The sequence below is a fragment of the Eublepharis macularius genome, chromosome 17 (assembly GCF_028583425.1).
Source record: "Eublepharis macularius isolate TG4126 chromosome 17, MPM_Emac_v1.0, whole genome shotgun sequence".
Lineage (NCBI taxonomy): Eukaryota > Metazoa > Chordata > Lepidosauria > Squamata > Eublepharidae > Eublepharis > Eublepharis macularius.
The window spans coordinates 38888666-38907236 of NC_072806.1; the positions used below are offsets into that span (position 1 = coordinate 38888666).

Genomic DNA, 18571 nt, shown 5'->3' on the forward strand with positions numbered 1-18571 from the left:
AATCTGCAGAGCATCACCGTAAATGTGTGTTGGAGAAACTATAGTCAAGTCTCTTGTGGGACTGTGGCAGTGGGTGTAAAAAAAAGTGATTCGCTTACCTCACATAATGCCGGCCACGAGCCCAGTGCTGAGGGGCGGGGACTGCCTCTCTTTCAAGGGCCGGCAGTAGACCTGAGAGGAGACTGAGCCTCCCAGATCTGCAGCCCTCTCCCCGCCCCAGCCAACCTGCTCTGATTGGCCAGCTGCAGTTTGGGTGGCAAGGGCTGCCCTGCTACCCCAGGGAGCCCCATGCCACCTTCCAAAAGGGTGGCCGCCATGCCGTCCTGCCCCCCCCACACACACACACCCGGCCTGCAACTGAGCCTCCCAGTTAAGTCTGGGGAGCGAGCATTTCTCATTCCTGTGGATCCTGAACATTAGAAATGGGGGTGGGGAAATACTGGAAAACTTCCAGAATCTGGCAGAAATTCTAAAAAGGAAATTAAATGAGGGAATTGAAAGTGAAAAGGGAAATAGTTTTGACACTGCCTGAATTCTTAGCCCAAAAAGAGTTTGCAGATAACGTTTGTCACTGTTGTATCTCGTGTGAACAGGCATTTGTAACTGCAAGCCAAAATGTCCCTTTGTGGTATATGAGAGCTCTTCTCCCCTTCACTTCCTCAATATCTTGTTTCCTCACTTCCTTGAGTAAGTTAACCCTGTAGCCCAGCATAGCTTCACTTCTTGTGTAACTCCAGTTTTATTTTTCTTGACTACCTCCATTTTTAAAATAACTTATTTATTAAAAACATTAGTCTTGCCTGGATGTATTTGAACAGCAATAGTAAATATCAACACACCTCTCCCACGTGGGGGAAAAACTATACCTGCTCAGTAATAAATGTTGAAACAAAAAAGTTCCTGACCTGGCCTCTGAAGGCAGGCAAGGAGAAAGGTAGCCTCCCAAGGTAAGAAGGTTCAAAGCTTGGGTGCCACTGGGCGCTGCTCTGCCCTTTGTGCTCACGTGCTGGTCACAGGGCAGGGTCTTTGCCAGTGACTGGAGCACAGGGGGTAGGTTTGTATGGCAAGATGTGGCTAGTCACCAAACCCACTTCCCTCCCTCGAATGTTGACAGTGAGAGCTAGTACGAGTCTAGGATGAAGGAGAACCAGGTCAAAATCTTCACTCAGCCACGAAACTCACTGTGTGGCCCTGGGCCAGTCATTTGTTCATTCCCTCTGTCTTTTTAAATTCTGTTTTTCCCAGGACCGTGTGGTATGAGCTGCAGGCTCGAGAGTGGCCCTTCAAGAACCAGCCGGCTGAGGCGCTGATCTGGCAGATTGGGAGTGGCGAGGGAATGAAACAGGTCCTCTCTGCAAGTAGCCTGGGGAAAGAAGTTGGCGTAAGTGAACTCAGGCTCAGAGCCTGTTTGGTGTCGTGGTTAAGAGTGGCAGGACTCTAATCTGGAGTTTCAGGTTTGATTCCCCACTCCTCCGCCTAAAGCCAGCTGGGTGACCTTGGGTCAGTCATGTGTCTCTCAGAGCTCTCTGAGGATAATAATAATAACAAACCTCGTAAACTGCTCTGAGTGTGGCATTAAGTTGTCCTGAAGGGTGGTATATTAATTGAATATTACTATTCTCTAATTGGCTGCTGTGGCACAGAACAACCTGCCCCTCCTCCAGTCTGCCCCTGCTGTGCTCATGGCCCAGTCTGTCATTCCGTAATCGCTGTAACCCAAATCTCTTTTATGTTCATCTGCCATTCTTCCCCCTAGAAACTCGGGGTGATGTCAGTAGTTCCCTGTCTCCTCTTAGTTTTGGGAGTCCTGTGTTCAAATCCCCAGTCAGCCATGAAGCTTATTGTGTGCCCTTGGAGCGCACTTCTCTTTTAACCTCTAAAGGTTATTGTGATGATAAAATAGAGAGTTGTCCTGAGAGTTGTCCTTGGAGTGAGGGCTGTATAAAAATGTAAGCAATTTGCAGTCGTAGGCATGCATACACTCATGAGCCAGACAAACCAGTCTTTACTCCTGATACCTGTCTTACATGAACTTTCAGATTGTAACATATTTCTACCTCATTGCAAAACTGAAATTTTTACCATCAAAAATGTGTCCTTGACTTTTTCTATCCATTCTACAGTGCTAACTCAAGATTTATTCTTCCAGTGCTTAACTTAGGTTATTCTAGCATCAGTAACTGCATGGAATATTATATTTCAGTATTGATAAGGAATATTTAATACATTACTCAGAAAAAAGAGTTCTGGAATGAAGTATGTATCAAGGGCAAAGCCTTTGTTTAATAAATCCTGTACATTCCACCAAAACTTAATGGCCCATGGACAGAGCCAACAAAGATGGTAAAAATCAGCATCCACAAAACCAACTGGAAAAAGCATTCTTTTTCTGTGTTGGGATGGCAGCAAGGATTGTCTCAGTAGAGGCATTACCTTCTGTGTGTAAAATAAGGGGGGGGTGCTTCTCCTAAGGTGACTTCTGCCTCGGGAGCCAGGATGGAGAGCGAAGAACTGGGCAGCTCCCCTATGAAAAACAGTTTGGGTTTGGCTCTTTGGGACGCTTTCTCCACCATGCCGCTGGGGTTGCCTTCCTTCTTGTTACCCCTCTGAGAGTTCAGGAAATCCTACTGGGCATGTGCAGCTTGTCCTGCTGTGTTTAAAGATACCTGGAAAATGAGAAGGGAAGCAGCGTTAAGCTCTTCAGTTCCCGGGTGCAGAGGCAGTGGCAAGAACACCACAGTAAGGAAAGCTGCTGCCCAGTAAAGTCTGCTGCCTCGTTTCGTGGTCTCCCCAGGCCTCATTCTGAATCCGGGGCATCCAGTTCTCATTGAGAGCTTTTCATAAGACGTTGGCCTTGCCTGGTTCGTCGTCTCGCATGAATCAGCACACTCACTGACAGCGATGTTGCCTTCCAGGAAATCCTCTCGGCGTGTTGGTCTTTTGATCTCAGTGAACGGCCCAGCTTCACTATCCTGATGGAAATGCTTGAAAAACTGCCAAAGCTCAACCGGAGGCTCTCTCATCCAGGGCACTTCTGGAAGTCAGCGGAGTACGTATTGGCTCTTGCCTTTGGGCTGAGATTGTCAGGTGGCTGCTTGAGCCACTTGCAGGGAAAAAAACGTTTTTCTGTCTGCCAGCATGCAGCCAAGTAAATTCTGTGCAAGTTCCCTAGACTTGAATAGGGGTGAGCACCAAAAAATAAATTTGGCTGATCCTGTTCCAGGTTTTAGGGATATCCAAAAAATTCGGTATCACTGAAATCCAGGTCAGATTCTCTAATCCAGGTGGATCTGGCCGTTATTGCCTATGGGGGAAACTACCCAGGGGGCTGGGGGGACATTTTCCCACCATACTCCACCAAATTCACAGGGAACCTTCTCCTGTCTATCCACTAAAGACACCCCCCCCCCCAATTTCAGCAATTCAATTCTATGGGCCCCTGAACAAGGTGCCCCCAGCCCCTCTCCACTGTTTCCAATGCAGGAAACATTTCCAAGGCTTCCCAGGGAAAGGGAAACCTTAAGCAAAGGCAACCCCTGGCCAAAACCCAGTCCCAGTGCATGTCTCACTCCCAGTGAAAGCTGGACTAGCAAAGCCCAACAGAACTGAACTACAGCAAGGGAACCTGTGTCAGACCAGAGAATCTCCCAAACTGAACGGGGGGGTGGGGGGGGTGATCCTTACTGGAGTTGCAGAGTTTAAGAGGTGGCTGGCGGTGGCTTAAAGGGCTCTTTTGGAGCTCGGGGAGGGGTAGAGGGGCAGGGTGAGAATCAGCCACTCTGCTCGCTGCCTCCTGTCCTCCTCCAGCCTCGCGCCGCTCTTCTGTTGGGGCACGAAGCTTGACTCCGCCTTACACCACTGCTCACTTGCTAGCTCCTGCTCCACCCCCTGCCAGCCTCACGCTGCTCTCCTGCTTGCTGCTGTCCCTCTGCCAACTGCCTGCTTTTCCTCCACAAGGGCTGTACAGCCGGATAATCCAGTCATCACCATTCAGCTCCCCAGAGCCGATCCAGGATTCTCCAGAGTGTTCTGCTATAGCTGGGTTATGCCAGATCAGCATAAATCTGGCTATTTTGCCAGTTGACGAATCCCACATTGCACACCCCTGGGCTTGAATTTAACACACACACACACCAGTCCAGTGACCATGTGCCTCTGAAAACACATCCCATTGATTTTGGTGGTTCTTATATTCTAAGTAAGCATGGATAAGATAAGGGTGATGAGAATCATTGTGGAGTTGAGTTTAAGTGTCATACTGGGAGAGAGGAGTCCTGGGTTCAAATCCCCATTTGGCTTTAAAGTTCAGTGCTCCTTGAAACAGTCACCCTCTTAGTCTAACCTGCCTCAAAGGGTTGTTGTAAGGAGAAAATAATGAAGGAAGAAGCCTACATGCCATATGGATCTCCCTGCAGCCTGCCACTTCCCCCTTACAACTCCAGACCAAAACAGGCCAGAGAGTTTTACAAAAATTGTTCCAAGTTGGGAACTAGTACATTGTTACACTAGATTGTGATAATGCTACAGTGTTGGGATTTTACAAGTGTCATTCTCGTCAGTCATGAAAGAGTTTGTGTTTAGTTAGAGACAGCTAGTTAGCATATGGCCAGTTAGATGTTGAGTTGTTCTTCCCGCCAGGGTAAAGGGGAGTTGCATGCTTAATAAACAGATCTAAGATTGATTATTGGCTGACCAGGTTTATTGGGGGGCAATTAACATTCTTCCCTTTACTCAGGACGCCATTGCCCACTAGTCAGTTACAGTTACCTCCAGCATGTAAGGACGTAGAAGCTAGTTAGCTCTTCTTTATTTTATCACCAATGTAACCCTTATTATTTTATCCTTTATGTAGGAAACATTTATTTTAGAAGCTGAACACACGTGTCTGTGATTCTTTATCTGCTGTGCAAATTCTCTGCTCCAACAAGGTTATGGTGGCCCAGACGTTCTAAGACACAGCATTGTGTGTTTTCAGCTTGAAAGGGCAAGCTAAAAATATTTTTTTAAAGGGATCCTTCCCTTGCATTTTTCCTATGCTTCTTACCTGGACTTGCAAACTGAAAAGGGGACTCTGTGCCCAGTGCTCCAAAGGGAGACAGCCAGAGAGCAAATACCCTTTGTTTGCCTCAGCAAAGAGGAAGACAGGATCATCTCCACTTCAAAGAAACTAGCAGCCCTGCTTGAGCAAACCACAGTGAGCAAGATGAAGGAGCCAGCAGCAGTGGAGCCCCGAGGGGAAATGGAGCTGGGACAGAAGGAACAAGGCAACTCCAATTTGGTGAGATTCAATCTATTCCTTTCTCCATCCCCAAACTGGACAAGGGTAATTACCTCCTATGGCGTGCCAGTGTTACCTGTGCTTTAGATGTGCATGATTTGAGCCACAATCTCTCAAGAAGCACCTCAAGATGAGGAGGAGAGACACTCATTCATGAAAAACGACTCAAGGGTTAAGCTTATGATGCTTCCAACTCTAAACAAAAGGGATGCCCCTCTGGCTGTTAATGCGACCACCGCTAAAAGTTTATGGCAAGCCTTAGAGCAGCGTTACAGCCACAAAACAGGAAGTCAGATCCAATTCCTAAGGAGATGGCTATACAACTCGAGACTGCCGGAAGGGGGGGACATGGATACTCATCTTAACCGAATAATGTCTTTGGTCAATGAGCTTAGGGCATCGGGCTCTGTGTTGCAAGACAGCGAGGTCGCCACTACGATTTACAATAGCCTCCCAGAATCGTATTCAAGCCATATCTCTGCCTTAGAAACGAAAGGAGAGGTGGAACTCTCTTACATAGTAAGTTGCTTGTGTGATGAGGCACTAAGGAGATCCATCCGCGAAGCCTCATTGGGAATGAAAGCCCTCAAAGTCTCTGATAGAAAGGCTGTAGTGTGTGACTTTTGCCACAAGAGGGGGCATTATGCCAAATACTGTGTAGCTCGCCAGAGACAAAGGGAGTCCACTGAGCACACGACCCCCAGAGGCCGTAGAGGGACAAGCGGACCCGATGGGAAGAAGAAGGCAGTTTTTCATGGGGAAAAGCCGAATTCTCCCAAAAGTTTTCCCTGCATGGTTTCAGATGATAATTTTACTGTGAAAGGCTTATGGTTATTGGACAGTGATGCAAATTCGCATATTTCTCATGATAAGACTTACTTTGAAAGCTTGGATGAAGGCTCTAAACGCAGTATGACCCTTGCTGATGGGTCTGCATTGAAAGTTGGAGGGACTGGAACAGCAAAAATAAGAGTTTTGGATGTTCATGGAGAAATAGTGGAAATAGCTCTGGAAAATTGTATGTATGCCCTAGAGGCAGACCAGAATATTGTGTCTCTTGGAAAGATGTTGAAGTGTGGAATTGAATTTTCAGTGAAAGGAGATGTCTTCTGCATTTTTAATCCTAAGATTAATGTTGAGATTATGGCACAAAAGATGGATGAATACTTTTATGTAAAGGACTTTGGTCTACCAGTGCATCAAGCAAAGCTAAATGATTGCCAGCACACTGCCTGCCTGTCCACCTGGCACTGCAGGCTAGGTCATAGGAGTGTTGACTCTATTCAAAATTTTTTGAAAGATTGTGGAATTGAAATGGTTGATTACGGTATTTTGCAGAATGGCTGTCCAGTTTGTGCTAAGGCAAAGGGGACTGCCCCCAAATACAGCAGCAAACAGACCAAGCCAGTTGAAAAGCCAATGCCGAAAGTGTATTCAGATGTGATTGGACCAATTAAGACCTCTCTTGGAGGACATAAGTATGTTGTAAGTTTTCTGGATGCTGCAACAAGATACGCATTTGTCTATGTACTGAAATCTAAGTCAAGTGCTGGATAAGTTCAGAAACTATGTAGCCATCATGAGAAACAAATTTAACAAAGCTCCAGAAGTGTTGTTCACTGACAATGGAACTGAATATTGTGGCAGTGAGTTCCAAAGGTTCCTAGAGGAGGAAGGAATAATGCATGAGACAAGTGTTGCCTATTCTCCTCAACAGAATGGGGCTGCTGAGCGATTCAATCGAAGCCTATTGGAAATGAGTCTTTGCTTGTTATTTCAGGCCGGTCTGCCTGGCACCTGCTGGGCAGAGGCTGTAACTACAGCGGCCTGTCTCTACAATAGAATACCATCAAAGGCTACAGGAAAAACTCAATTTGAGATGTGGTTTGGAGGAAAGGCAGGACTCAAACATCTCAGAGTTTTTGTGGCTAAGGCGTATGCACATGACCCCAAGGCAGAACTGGGAATTCTTGTTGGGTATGCACCCAGTGGAAAGGGATTTAGAATCATGAATCCTGACACATTCTCAGTTAAAATAACCAATGTGATTTATTTTGGTGAAAGTGACATTTTCCAAGCTCCTAAGAAGGACTCCACAGTGGAAGCCAGCCTAGAAGCTGAAGAAGTCTCTTTTACTGATTTGGCTACAAGGCCACCTGCCCGGGATGCCAATCCACAGGAGGAGCACCAAGAAGAGGCTCCACTATCAGAAGGGGAGGCAGGAACCCTGGAATCAGAAGGGGGAGCAGGAGAGGCCAGGCCAGAGGAGACTGAGACCACTGTTGTGAGATGTTCACAAAGAATCAACAAAGGAGTACCACCACAAAAATTTGAATTCTGTGCAAGTGTGCAACCTGTGTGTGAACCCTCAAGCTGGAAGGAGATGACAGAAATGCCTACCCATGAGAGAAACAAATGGATGGAAGCTGCACATGAGGAATTTGAATCCTTACAAAGCAATCAAACATGGACACTCACTGAGTTGCCACCTGAAAGGAAGGCCATCGGATGCAAATGGGTGTTCAAAGTGAAATACAACGCTGATGGAAGCATTGATAAATACAAAGCTCGCCTAGTGGCCAAGGGATTTACACAGCAACCTGGGACTGACTTCACTGAAACCTTTGCACCTGTTGTGAAGTACACGTCAATCAGGACCCTGCTAAGCATAGCCACATCAAGAGGGATGTATGCTGAGCATCTAGATATCAAAGCTGCATTTCTCAATGGAGACTTAACTGAGGAGATTTACATGACTCAGCCAGATGGATTAAAAAAGAAAGGAAAAGAGAACCTTGTATGCAAACTCAACAAAAGTCTCTATGGTTTGCGCCAGGCTGCGAGATCATGGAATGAAAAGCTATCTGAACTACTGAAGAAGCAAGGATTTCAGCAAGGAAAGGCAGAGCCTTGCCTGTTTTCAAGACTAAAGAATGGACAGTTTGAGTAGATTCTTGTGTTTGTGGATGATTTGATCCTGTGCTGTGAGAACAGAGAGCACGCAAATGAAATTTCTGAGAAACTAAACAAGGATGTGAGAGTAAAGCAGCTTGGAGAGTTAAAACATTATCTTGGGATCCAAATTGAGAGAACAGAAAGTGGGGGTTTCCTCCTAAACCAGAAACACAAAATCAAAGACCTTGCAGAATTTCTAGCAATGGAAGATGCAGAAAGGGTAAGCATACCACTTGAACCCTGTTACCCGAGTACAGTGTCAAGACCTGACATATCTGCAGCAGTTGGAATCCTATGCAGAAAGACAAATTCACCCAACCACCACGATATGAATGCTGTCAAAAGACTTACCAGATATCTCATAGGAACAGCTGAGCTGAAACTAAAGATTTCGGCCTGTGACAACCCAAGGCTAATTGGATACATGGACGCTGATTGGGGTGAAAACCACGCTGACCACAAATCAACCAGTGAATGTCTATTCTTCTATGGAAAAAGCCTGATCAGCTGGACAAGCCAGAAACAAACTTTAGTTGCCAAGTCTACCACAGAGGCCGAATACACATCTGCTGCACGAGCCTATGATGAACTTGAGTGGATCAGTCAGTCAAGCAAGCCTTTATTGGCATATATAAAATATAAAATTTTAAATACAGAAACTCCATACAAAATGAGATTAAAATACAGATAGGAGCAGGGCAACAGTGCAGCAAAACCAGTACAGAATATTACTTGTCAGGGCGTATAGCCATGGCACTGTAGAGAAACTTAGCTACTATTTCAGTTATTTCCCCATCTGGGTTGTCAAGCAGGAACTGAACCTTAAAATCGTCAGAAAACTCTGAAAGTTGGGCTAATATAGGATGTAGAAGATCCACTTGAGGGGATCACCAACCTGCTGAAAGACTTTGGGATAGATGAACCTAAACCAATAACTCTATTTGAAGACAACCAAGCTTGCGTTGCCTTATCCAAGGGTGAGAGCATCAAGGCCAGAAGCAAGCACATCGCTGTCAGATACCACTCTGTTCGAGAGATGCAGCAACAAGGAATAATTGATCTTAAGTCCTGCCCTTCAGAAGAAATGGTTGCTGACATTCTCACCAAGCCACTCGTGAAAGTGAAGTTTGAGTACCTGTGAGAGAAGATGAACCTTCATGACTTCAGTTACTAACACTTGAGAAGGGGCTGTTGGAATTTTACAAGTGTCATTCTCTTCAGTCATGAAAGAGTTAATCTGTTTGTGTTTAATTAGAGACAACTAGTTAGCATAAGGCCAGTTAGATGTCGAGTTGTTCTTCCCACCAGGGTAAAGGGGAGTTGCATGCTTAATGAACAGATCTAGGATTGATTATTGGCTGACCAGGTTTATTGGGGGGCGATTAACATTCTTCCTTTTACTCAGGACGCCATTGCTCTCCAGTTAGTTAGACCGTTATCTCCAGGATGTAAGGATGTAGGAACTAAGTTAGCTTTCCTTTCTTTTATCTCCAATGTAACCTTTATTATTTTACCCTATATGTAGGAAACATTTATTTTAGAAGCCGAACACACATATGTCTGTGATTCTTTATCTGCTGTGCAAATTCTCTAGTCTGCAACTAAATTTATCCAACATATAGCAATCTAGTAATTCCCATTTTTTAAAATGGGATAGGTGGGAGAAAATGGTGGTCCAGGATGGGTGGGTGAGACAAGGAAAGTTCAAGGGAAACTGCTGTGTGGCTGCTTCATGGCCAGTAAGCATCATCTTATTTATTTGCTTATGTTTTTATTTATTTAAAGCATTTACAATGCCACCTTTCTCCCAAATGACCGGAGCCCAAAGCTGGTAACAATAAAATCATCACAACACACGCGTCTAAAAGAACAGAATGAAAACACCCAGTGAAGTCACGACAGCCGGGCTTCGCATTGGGGTCTCCTGACCCTGGTCTGACCTGCTAACCACTACCTCTCCCTGCCCCCCCCTTTAGGAATTGGGCACGCATGCCAAGGATTGAAGAGCACTGCTGATGCTGTTGGTTGCTGATTACGGTTAAGGCAAAGGGCCCCGTAAGCTCTTTGGACTATTGTGGCCTCCCCGTTCTGGTGCTTTTCTGAGCCCTGCTCTTCTTTTAACTGCAACTGTCCATTACTAACTCTGTTTTCTCTCTTTTGCCTTCTGTCTTCTTATAGGTTGTAGCTACTGGTGCAATAGCAGGCATGCATGCTTCCTTGTCTCCTAACCTACTTAGCAACGTGGACAACCTCCCCACACATACGCACTGCTCGCACAGTGTTGCCACTCTTTATCCCCTGGGATGGCACCCAATGCTTCTATGACTTCCCCTTTTCCCCCCTGCCTCTGCTGTCGGTGTGGGCTGCTAACTTGAAATAACCGTTCCCATCAACAAGGACTGTGTTGCTCTACTAACAAGACTGGGAGCCCAAATGTTGCCCCTCTACTTCTGAAGTCTCTTCAACCAACTGTAAAATGTGTTGCTGTATCTCTTCCCCTTCCCACTGCACTGCTTTCTTCTTGGAATAACCCTGGTGGTTATTTCTCTGAACTTTTACTACCAGAATTGTAAGCAAGGCATAAACAAGACCAACCAGCATTGTGTGCTTGTGTTTTGTATGAGATTTCTGTAAAAAAAAAAAAAAAAAGTGTCATTTGTACATCTGTTTGGCTGGTCAAAAGAACACAGAGTTGCTCAGTTCTAAAGTTGTAGCTTCCTTTGAGATAATATCTGATGCATCCTTTTCTCCCCTCCCAAATGTAAGTGGTGAAAAACAGGGCTGTTGTGCATTTAAAGAAATCTTAGTCATTTAATTGTGTGGGGTTTGGTTGACTTGATTGATGAATTGATTTGTCTCTGCATGCATTTGTTAAACCACATGTTTTAAGGAAGGTGGGGTTAGTTTCTAGGTGATGCACATGGACCTCGTAGCCATTTTCTTAAAAAGACATTGGCCGTTTTCACACTGCTTACCGGCTACGGAACATTGTGCCAAGCTCCTGGAATGACGCTGTCGCGCCAGGAAGACTCTGTCATTCCGCGAGCTTGGCACGATGTTCTGTGGCCAGTAAGCAGTTTGAAAACAGCTGTTCACTCCCATATGTGAGATAAATACTTCTCTGTATGTTTGCACATTGCATGGTGGGCATCATCTTGGAAGAGGCATTCCCTCCTGTGTGTGAGAGAGAAGGGGGGATACTTATCTCTTCATTGATATCTCCCATAGCAGGCGTCATAGAAAAGGCACTCCTTATGTATGAAAGAATGGGAAATGCTTCTTGTGCTGTTTCTATAAGCACTTGCTTTTTAAAAAAGCAGCCGCGTTGTTAATCAGGGCTACCTTTTGAGCTGACCAGAATATGTGTAATTGATTCAGTCCAACCAATGGACTTACTTTCACAACCATTCCCCCTACCATCACAATAATTAATGGCGCAATAGAGAACCATGGGCTCTTTGGAGGAAAGGCAGGATAAAAGGGGGCTTGATCTTCTGAAGTATGGTGAGAGTTCTGGAGGCAGCTGTCTCATGAGAGATAAATTTGGGGTTGCTGTAAGTAATGCCAGAGTGGTTGGGGGGACAGATCTGATCTGACGTACAGTGGGGCAGGATCCAGAAAGCACTTCAAAGTTCGGGAAGTTCTTCAAGCTCCACTGAAATAAAGAATTGGTGTAGGAGAATTGCCCTGTGAGTCGTGTTCCAAGTTAACCTGGAGGGATTTGTGCATAAGGCAAAATTGGTCTGTTTCTTTTTTCTGCAAGTACATTTGATCAGAAAGTCAGTGTGTGCAGGCATTCACAGTGCAATAAACGCTCCCCACCCAGTCTGGTGTTTCAGGGCGAACACGGTTCTCTTTTCTGTGAGATAATATATAAACAGGAAGAACATTTTAGATGAAAAAAACCCAAGTCTTCTAAATGGGAAGCTAAATTCTGCAGCTCTCTGTTCGGTGACCCCACCTTTTCGCTTTCTCTGCTAAAACCAGCTTGTGCCAGGGCCGCTCTTCTCTTTCCCTTTTGAACAATGATTCAAAGTGTAACCGCATAATTTATTTTTTCTTCATCTCCCTCCCTCCCTCCCTTTCCTTCAGCGTGAACAGTAGCAAAGTTGTCATCCGATTCGAACGGTTTGGCTTGGGAGATTTGGAATCAAGCAATCAAAAGATCTAGTCCAGCCTTTTTATGGTTCTTGTTCACACTTTCTGCCTGCATCATCTGCGAGTTTTTATTTGCAAATTTTCCCAGCATCTTCCCAAATAACAGAAGGAGCGTCACAAGGCATACCTCCGCCCAGGTGGATACCCAGTGATGTTTCATACAGATCGTTACGTTTGCTTCTGATGTCTTGAGTTCTGTTGCAGCATCAGCAACTTTACTTAAAAATGTTTACATTATGACTGTTTTTTCTGTATGAATTTTAATGGTTAATTATAAATGTGATATAAAGCTTTTTATTAAAAAAAACTATTTTTTTGCAAATGTTCAGGTAGCACTGTAAAAACAACCTGCTTCATTAATGAGCTTGATATGGTTTAAATTTAGCTTAAACTATTTGAGGTGATGCATTGTGTACCCCCATAGAACATCTGCACTTGCAATTTAAACCGGTTCCAAATTGGGATAATTGCCTTGGATTGCTCTCCCCGCCCCAGGCAAAAAAATACTGGGAGGGCGGGGGGGATACCGCAGCTCCATGTGCAGAACGACAATAAATTCCCCAGCTTTTCTTGTCCGAGCATCATAGCAGCTGTGCGGAGTTCGAAAGTGCTTTCAACTTTTTGTGTGGAGAATTCTTAGCTCAGAGGGAGGCCGGAGTCTACAAGGGCAACTGGAATCGGTATCTCTTGTGTGGGCCTAAGCACTGGATTTAGACATTGGTGTAGAAATCAGTATCTTGGCTGCTAATTATTTTTAAAAAGTAAGTTTCGAACTCTCATAATTCTTTGTAGAAAAGAAGACAACGATGTGGAGGGTACATGGGCAGAATCTAAACGTCCAGATACTAGGGGAGAGCTACTGGCAGGGTGTCGTGATGCCTCACAGTTGGGTGTCTCTCCCTCGTCGCTGGTGTCTCTTTCCCCTATGGGCCGCCTAAACCGATGCCCCCCTTTTCAGCGGTGGTGTGATTTGTGAAACCTGCATTTTTGCGAGCATAAGCTTCACACCAATCTACTGGTTTACCTTAATTCCAGATGCAATTTTAAAGCCAACTGGATGCTGATTTTTAAAAAATCGAATATGAATTTGATTTAAATCTTCTGCTTTTTCACTGCTGATTTTCCCAGAGCATGGGGGTGTGTGTGTGGGGGGGGTGGCACTCATTCCCAGTGCGCCTGACATGATGCCTGAAACAAGAGTATCCCTTTATTCCCACCTTAAACGATCCAGGATGAAAAGGAAGGGGCTGGGGTGGGGGCTTATGAGACAGCAGTGGCTTCCTCCGTTCATCTTTGCTGATCCTGCTAAGCAAAGAAACGGGGAAGTTGTGTTTCTTCAGTCGGGCATCAAGATTGCTGTGGTCTTAGACTGCAACTACATATGCTGCAGTTACTCAACCTTTTGCTGCAGCATGGTCAGATGCTGTGTTGTAACAATGGTTTGCCTTGGGATTGCCATGTCTGTGCAGGAAAGCCCAGCAGCAGACGATGATGGTGCGTGGGTGCAGCTCTTACTTCCTCCCCTTTTAGCACTCCCCCCCCCCACTGGATGTCAGCTAGTGAAAGAACCCCATTTGAGGGGGGCTGGTTGGCCAGGCTGTGTCCTTTTTGCCAGTCTTGCCACATTATTGTTGCGAATGTTTCCTTGATGGAAAGACAGAGAAAAATGATGGGCTGGGGAGACATTTAATCCAGGACTCACTGAGTCCCACCCTGTGTTCTTACCCTCTGCCACCCAGACACTTCCAATTGCTCATCACGAGCTGGGCACAATGGAGGTAGCCTCTCTCCATTTTTAATCCCACCCTCTGATGGTGAGGTAGACTACTCCTGTACATGGAGGGTCCACTTAGGCTACCATGGCTAATACCATTGATTGAGCTATCCTCCACAGATTTTCTCTTCAGAAGCTGCTGATGAGCAGCAAGTAGTGATGCCTCTTTGTTTACACTGGTGTAAATCAGGAGTTGTTCCACTTAGGCCAGCAAGCAGGGCGGGGGGAGCCAAATTGTTCCAGACGTGTCGCACAGGGAAAGGGCCCCTGCCCCCTGTTTGGTTCCTGATTGTTCTGCTGTCCTTGGGACTGTAAGGGAGTGCGTTGGCACTCTGAGGCTGTATCATTTCGGTGTTGAACAAAAACAACCCCAAGAATAAAAGGGATATAAAAAGAAAATGTGAAGTGCTGCTTGGTCATTAAAGAGATTTTCTTAGCCACAACTTCAACAGTGTATGTAAAATTAAGTCTGTAATACTAGTGAAAATTGACATTTTTTTTCTTTTCAAATGTAATGTAAACTTTGTACAGTAAATATAAATATATAAATATATAAATATATTTTCTATCAACTGAGTTTGTCTTCCAGAACAGCTATTAATTTAATTTAAAATTGTTAGTATTAACCAAGAGTTCTGTATTCGTTCATGCACCTGGCCAAAAGAAATAGACCTGCTAAAGAAATTCTGAATAATTTAGGGTCCTTTTAAGAGAATAAAACTTTGCTCTGGTTGAAATAAACTGAAGTTATGATTCTTTATTTCTTTTTTTTTTTAAAGAACACCTTTCTAGCTTTTTAAAAGTAGGAGTAGATTTTTGGAGGGGGATTATTTTGTTTCAAAACCCTTAAGGGGGATCAGTTTGGATTCTCTCCGCCTAGGAAGGGGGATTTCTGCCTGCCGGAGGAGACTTGCCTGCAGGTGGGTTGGTGCTCCAGTCAAAGTCCTGCACGACCTGCAGGATATGAAAATGACCTTGGTGGGTTGACGTGACGCCTCTCCTGGTTTGCCAAGAGAAGACCTGACCAACGGCTGGAACACAGCGGGGGGGGGGGGGGGACTCAGGCCAACCAAATCCGAACGGCCACATATTTTGAGGCTTACTCTATAGAAGTGATGCGGGTTTTCTGGGGACATTCTCCAATTCAAATTTAAATAAATTTAAACAATGTTAGCAGAAGAGGGCAGATGCACCATATACACACCCGGACCCTGTACAAGCACTGGGATATGTCCACACCTCATACCCCACATCTAGTCCATCTAACGTGATTGATTTGCAGCAGAACAATCCCAGGAAAGACACACAAAGTATATTTACACATGTGGGATGGAAAAAGTACCACAGATAAATCTTGTAGCAGAAAATTTTCTGTGTTGGAAAATTTTACACTCCACCGCTGCTTCCCCTCTATAGTGTCTTGGATGGCCATCTAGCTGAGCTGTTCCGAGTGAAGAGGGGTTTCCACCATTTAATGATGAAAGATGAAATTTGGTAGCATGCACCTGTGCCAGTGACAACCATTCGTTTTTTGGGAGACTGCCGGGCCCCAGCACTGTCACAATTGCTTAGGTGACTTCCGGTTAGAGGGGGCTGAGGATGTGGCCAGACAACCTGGGGAGGTGCAGCCTCTTGCATATTAGCTGTAATCCTAAGAACACTTTCTTGGGAGTAAGCCACGTAGAATAAAACAGGACATACTTCCCAGTAGACTTGCTTAGGGTTGCTCCCATAGTGTCTATTAGTATTAGTTTGAGGGTGAGGTGGTATAAAAACCTTAAAAAAATAATATTTCTGAATGTTAGTATGGACTTCCAGAGGTATTTAATGTAACACTAGATAAACGCTAGTGATTTTATGCAGTTAATAATGTTCTGTAATTCTCTGTATAAACTATTTTAGTGATCCCTACATCATCCCTGTAAAGTGGGTTGGTATCATACCTATATTGCAGATGGGGAGCTAGGCTGAGACACTTCTTTAAAGCCCATGTGATGCCCAAAGTGGAGGAGAAATTTGAACTTGGGCCTGCTATCGGCTCCCATTTCCTCTTATCCACCATGTGCTGTTGACAATCTGAACAAAAATGGGAAAGTCTGGATATATTGAGCCCAGAAAGAAGAATGGGGCTGGGAGAAGCAGAGGTGAAATGATGAGTTCTCAAAAATTTGGAAATAGTTTCCGGAAAGAGAGACAGAATGCTTTCCATCCTGTTTTCAACAGTTGAGAACCAGGAACTGTTTTGTGGCTCACCACTTCCCTGGCCAGTAGAAAGTCTCAGGATCTGCTGCCGCAGGGTCTGTTTTCTACATGGGAGGCTTGAGGTGTCTCATCACAGTGTCTCATGACGCCCTTTTGCACAGTGAGAAGTGAAGTGCTAGCAGTTGCGGTGTTATCAGTTAAAGCGACAATGGGACCTTTCCCCCTGAAAGCAAGCAGAAAATGCCTGGAGTTCATCAAGCCAGTTGCAAAAATTCAGGCTTCTCCTTTTCTAGCCAAGTTCCCAGTTCTCAACACTGCTTCTCTCGAGTTGTGTATGAGCAGCACTACAATGTAGCTAGCCTGGCTGGTTATTGTACAATAACTTGTAGCTAACAGCCATCAAAAGCCACAAGAAATGTTGCCATTTGGGTCTATTTGGGAAACGTTCTTAGCTGTTAGCTCAACTAAAGACAAGAGAAACCATTACCTTAAAAAATGTTCCAAACTTTAACACCTCAGCAAGCGGCCTCAACCTATCCTGCAGCTCTCTCCCCTAGAGGTTTCTACATGAAAAGTTTTGCTTTTCATACTTCGCTTCTGTTAGGATGGAACATGGGCCTTGTTTTCCTGTTAAAACGTCTGCAGTTTACGGTAATCACAGTCTGATAGTCATGGTTTGGTAACTTAACATGGGCCAGGGAGGTTTAATAAAGAAGCTTAAAGAATCATAATTAAGCACTTCTGTCCCCCCCCCCATTAACAAATTAGAATGGATGAGGAAAAGCACACTTATATATATATATATATAAAAACAGTGCTTAAACAAGAGGTGACAGAACTTGAAAAACTGGTCTGGGTAGTTGCTGACCTAGAGGACAAAATCACTTCGCTAAAATGAAATCACTTGGATGTTGTCACACCGGATGTCTATTTTCATCTTATTTCAAAATCTGTTCTCTCTGGGCAAAGGGCTTTCGATTTTCTGTGAAGAACACACACAAGGTTTTGTGCTGCTTTGAGGTATTTCTCCCATTTTTGGAGGGTGATTGTGGTAACTACTAGAAGTTTGGGAGAAATCTGTTCCCAAAGTGAAGGGGAGATACACAGAGTGTAATCTGCACTAGCCTTGAAGAGTCTTGCCTAAAGAAGAGTTCTGTGTACCTCAAAAGCTGAGATATCTTTAGGGTTGATCTGTGTCTTGCGGGGAAATGGGACAGTCCATCCTACAAAACCATTCCCTGATGCTGAGCCAGCCACCGACTAGATACCGTGAATGACAGTCTACTAAGGCTTTGTATGTGAAATGGGACCTGCTGCAATGTTTTCACACAACCCACCCATTATTAGAGAGCCAGAGTTGATAAACACAATGGTTGTGTGAACTGGCTCTTGCCGGTGTGCAGCCAAAGGTGCTGGGGGGGGGGAGGCAATTGCACCCCCACCCCCACAATCATCCCTGAACATGCTGAGAAAACAGGTAACGAATAGGGAAGAAGCACAGCTGATCGCCATCAAAATGTGTGCATGGATCATGGCCTCCCCAATGGCAAGAATGCAGGGAAGGGGGAGCCAGCGCCTACAAAGAACATCCGAAGAGCCCTGCTGGGTCGGAGCTGCGGTCCGTCCACTCCAGCGTCCCGATTCACCCAGTGATCTAGCAGGTGCCTTGAAGGAACAATAAACAGGGCATAGGAGCCAAGGCATTTCCTTTTGTCCGTCCTGAGTCTACTGCCCATCAACATGGTTGGGTGCCCCTAAATGCTAATATTTTGGGAGAAAAGGTTCTCGACCCCCTCTTCCTCCACCTCATGCTGTAGACTTCTGCTATGTCCTCTGCCATTTTTTTCTGAACTGAGAAGTCCCAGATCTGGAGCCTTTCCTCACATGAAAGGAGCATACTGTCCTCTTCTGCACTTTTTTCTAGCTCTTCAATATACTTTTTGAGCTATGGCAGCTAGAACTGTGCACCATCCTAATGGGAGACCCAATGGGTGTGATATAACTGAATCCCCAGGAGAAAGGAAGGGGGACAGCATCGGGGTCTGCCTGAAGCTCCTCAAAGTCTCTTGATGCATCTGTTTGGTACAGCCCTGCTACCGATCTAGCCCAGACCCCTTTCTTCCAGCATGGGAAGACCTGGATTCAAATCCTCTTTCCATAGATTTCCTGCCCATGTGACTGTCTAGCACAACACACTAACTCAG

General features: G+C 45.1%; 1 protein-coding gene across 1 annotated transcript in view; it reads left to right on the plus strand.

Moving 5' to 3' along the window:
• The window catches only part of KSR1 (kinase suppressor of ras 1), a 158270-nt gene extending 143381 nt beyond the window's left edge, over positions 1–14889 (plus strand). Inside the window, exons 18-20 of the mRNA XM_055001393.1 lie at positions 1246–1381; positions 2916–3049; positions 12326–14889. Of these exons, the coding sequence (XP_054857368.1) occupies positions 1246–1381; positions 2916–3049; positions 12326–12404 (349 nt within the window). The 3' untranslated portion in view covers positions 12405–14889. The remainder of the gene's footprint in view (positions 1–1245; positions 1382–2915; positions 3050–12325) is intronic.
• The last annotated feature ends 3682 nt before the right edge of the window (positions 14890–18571 follow it).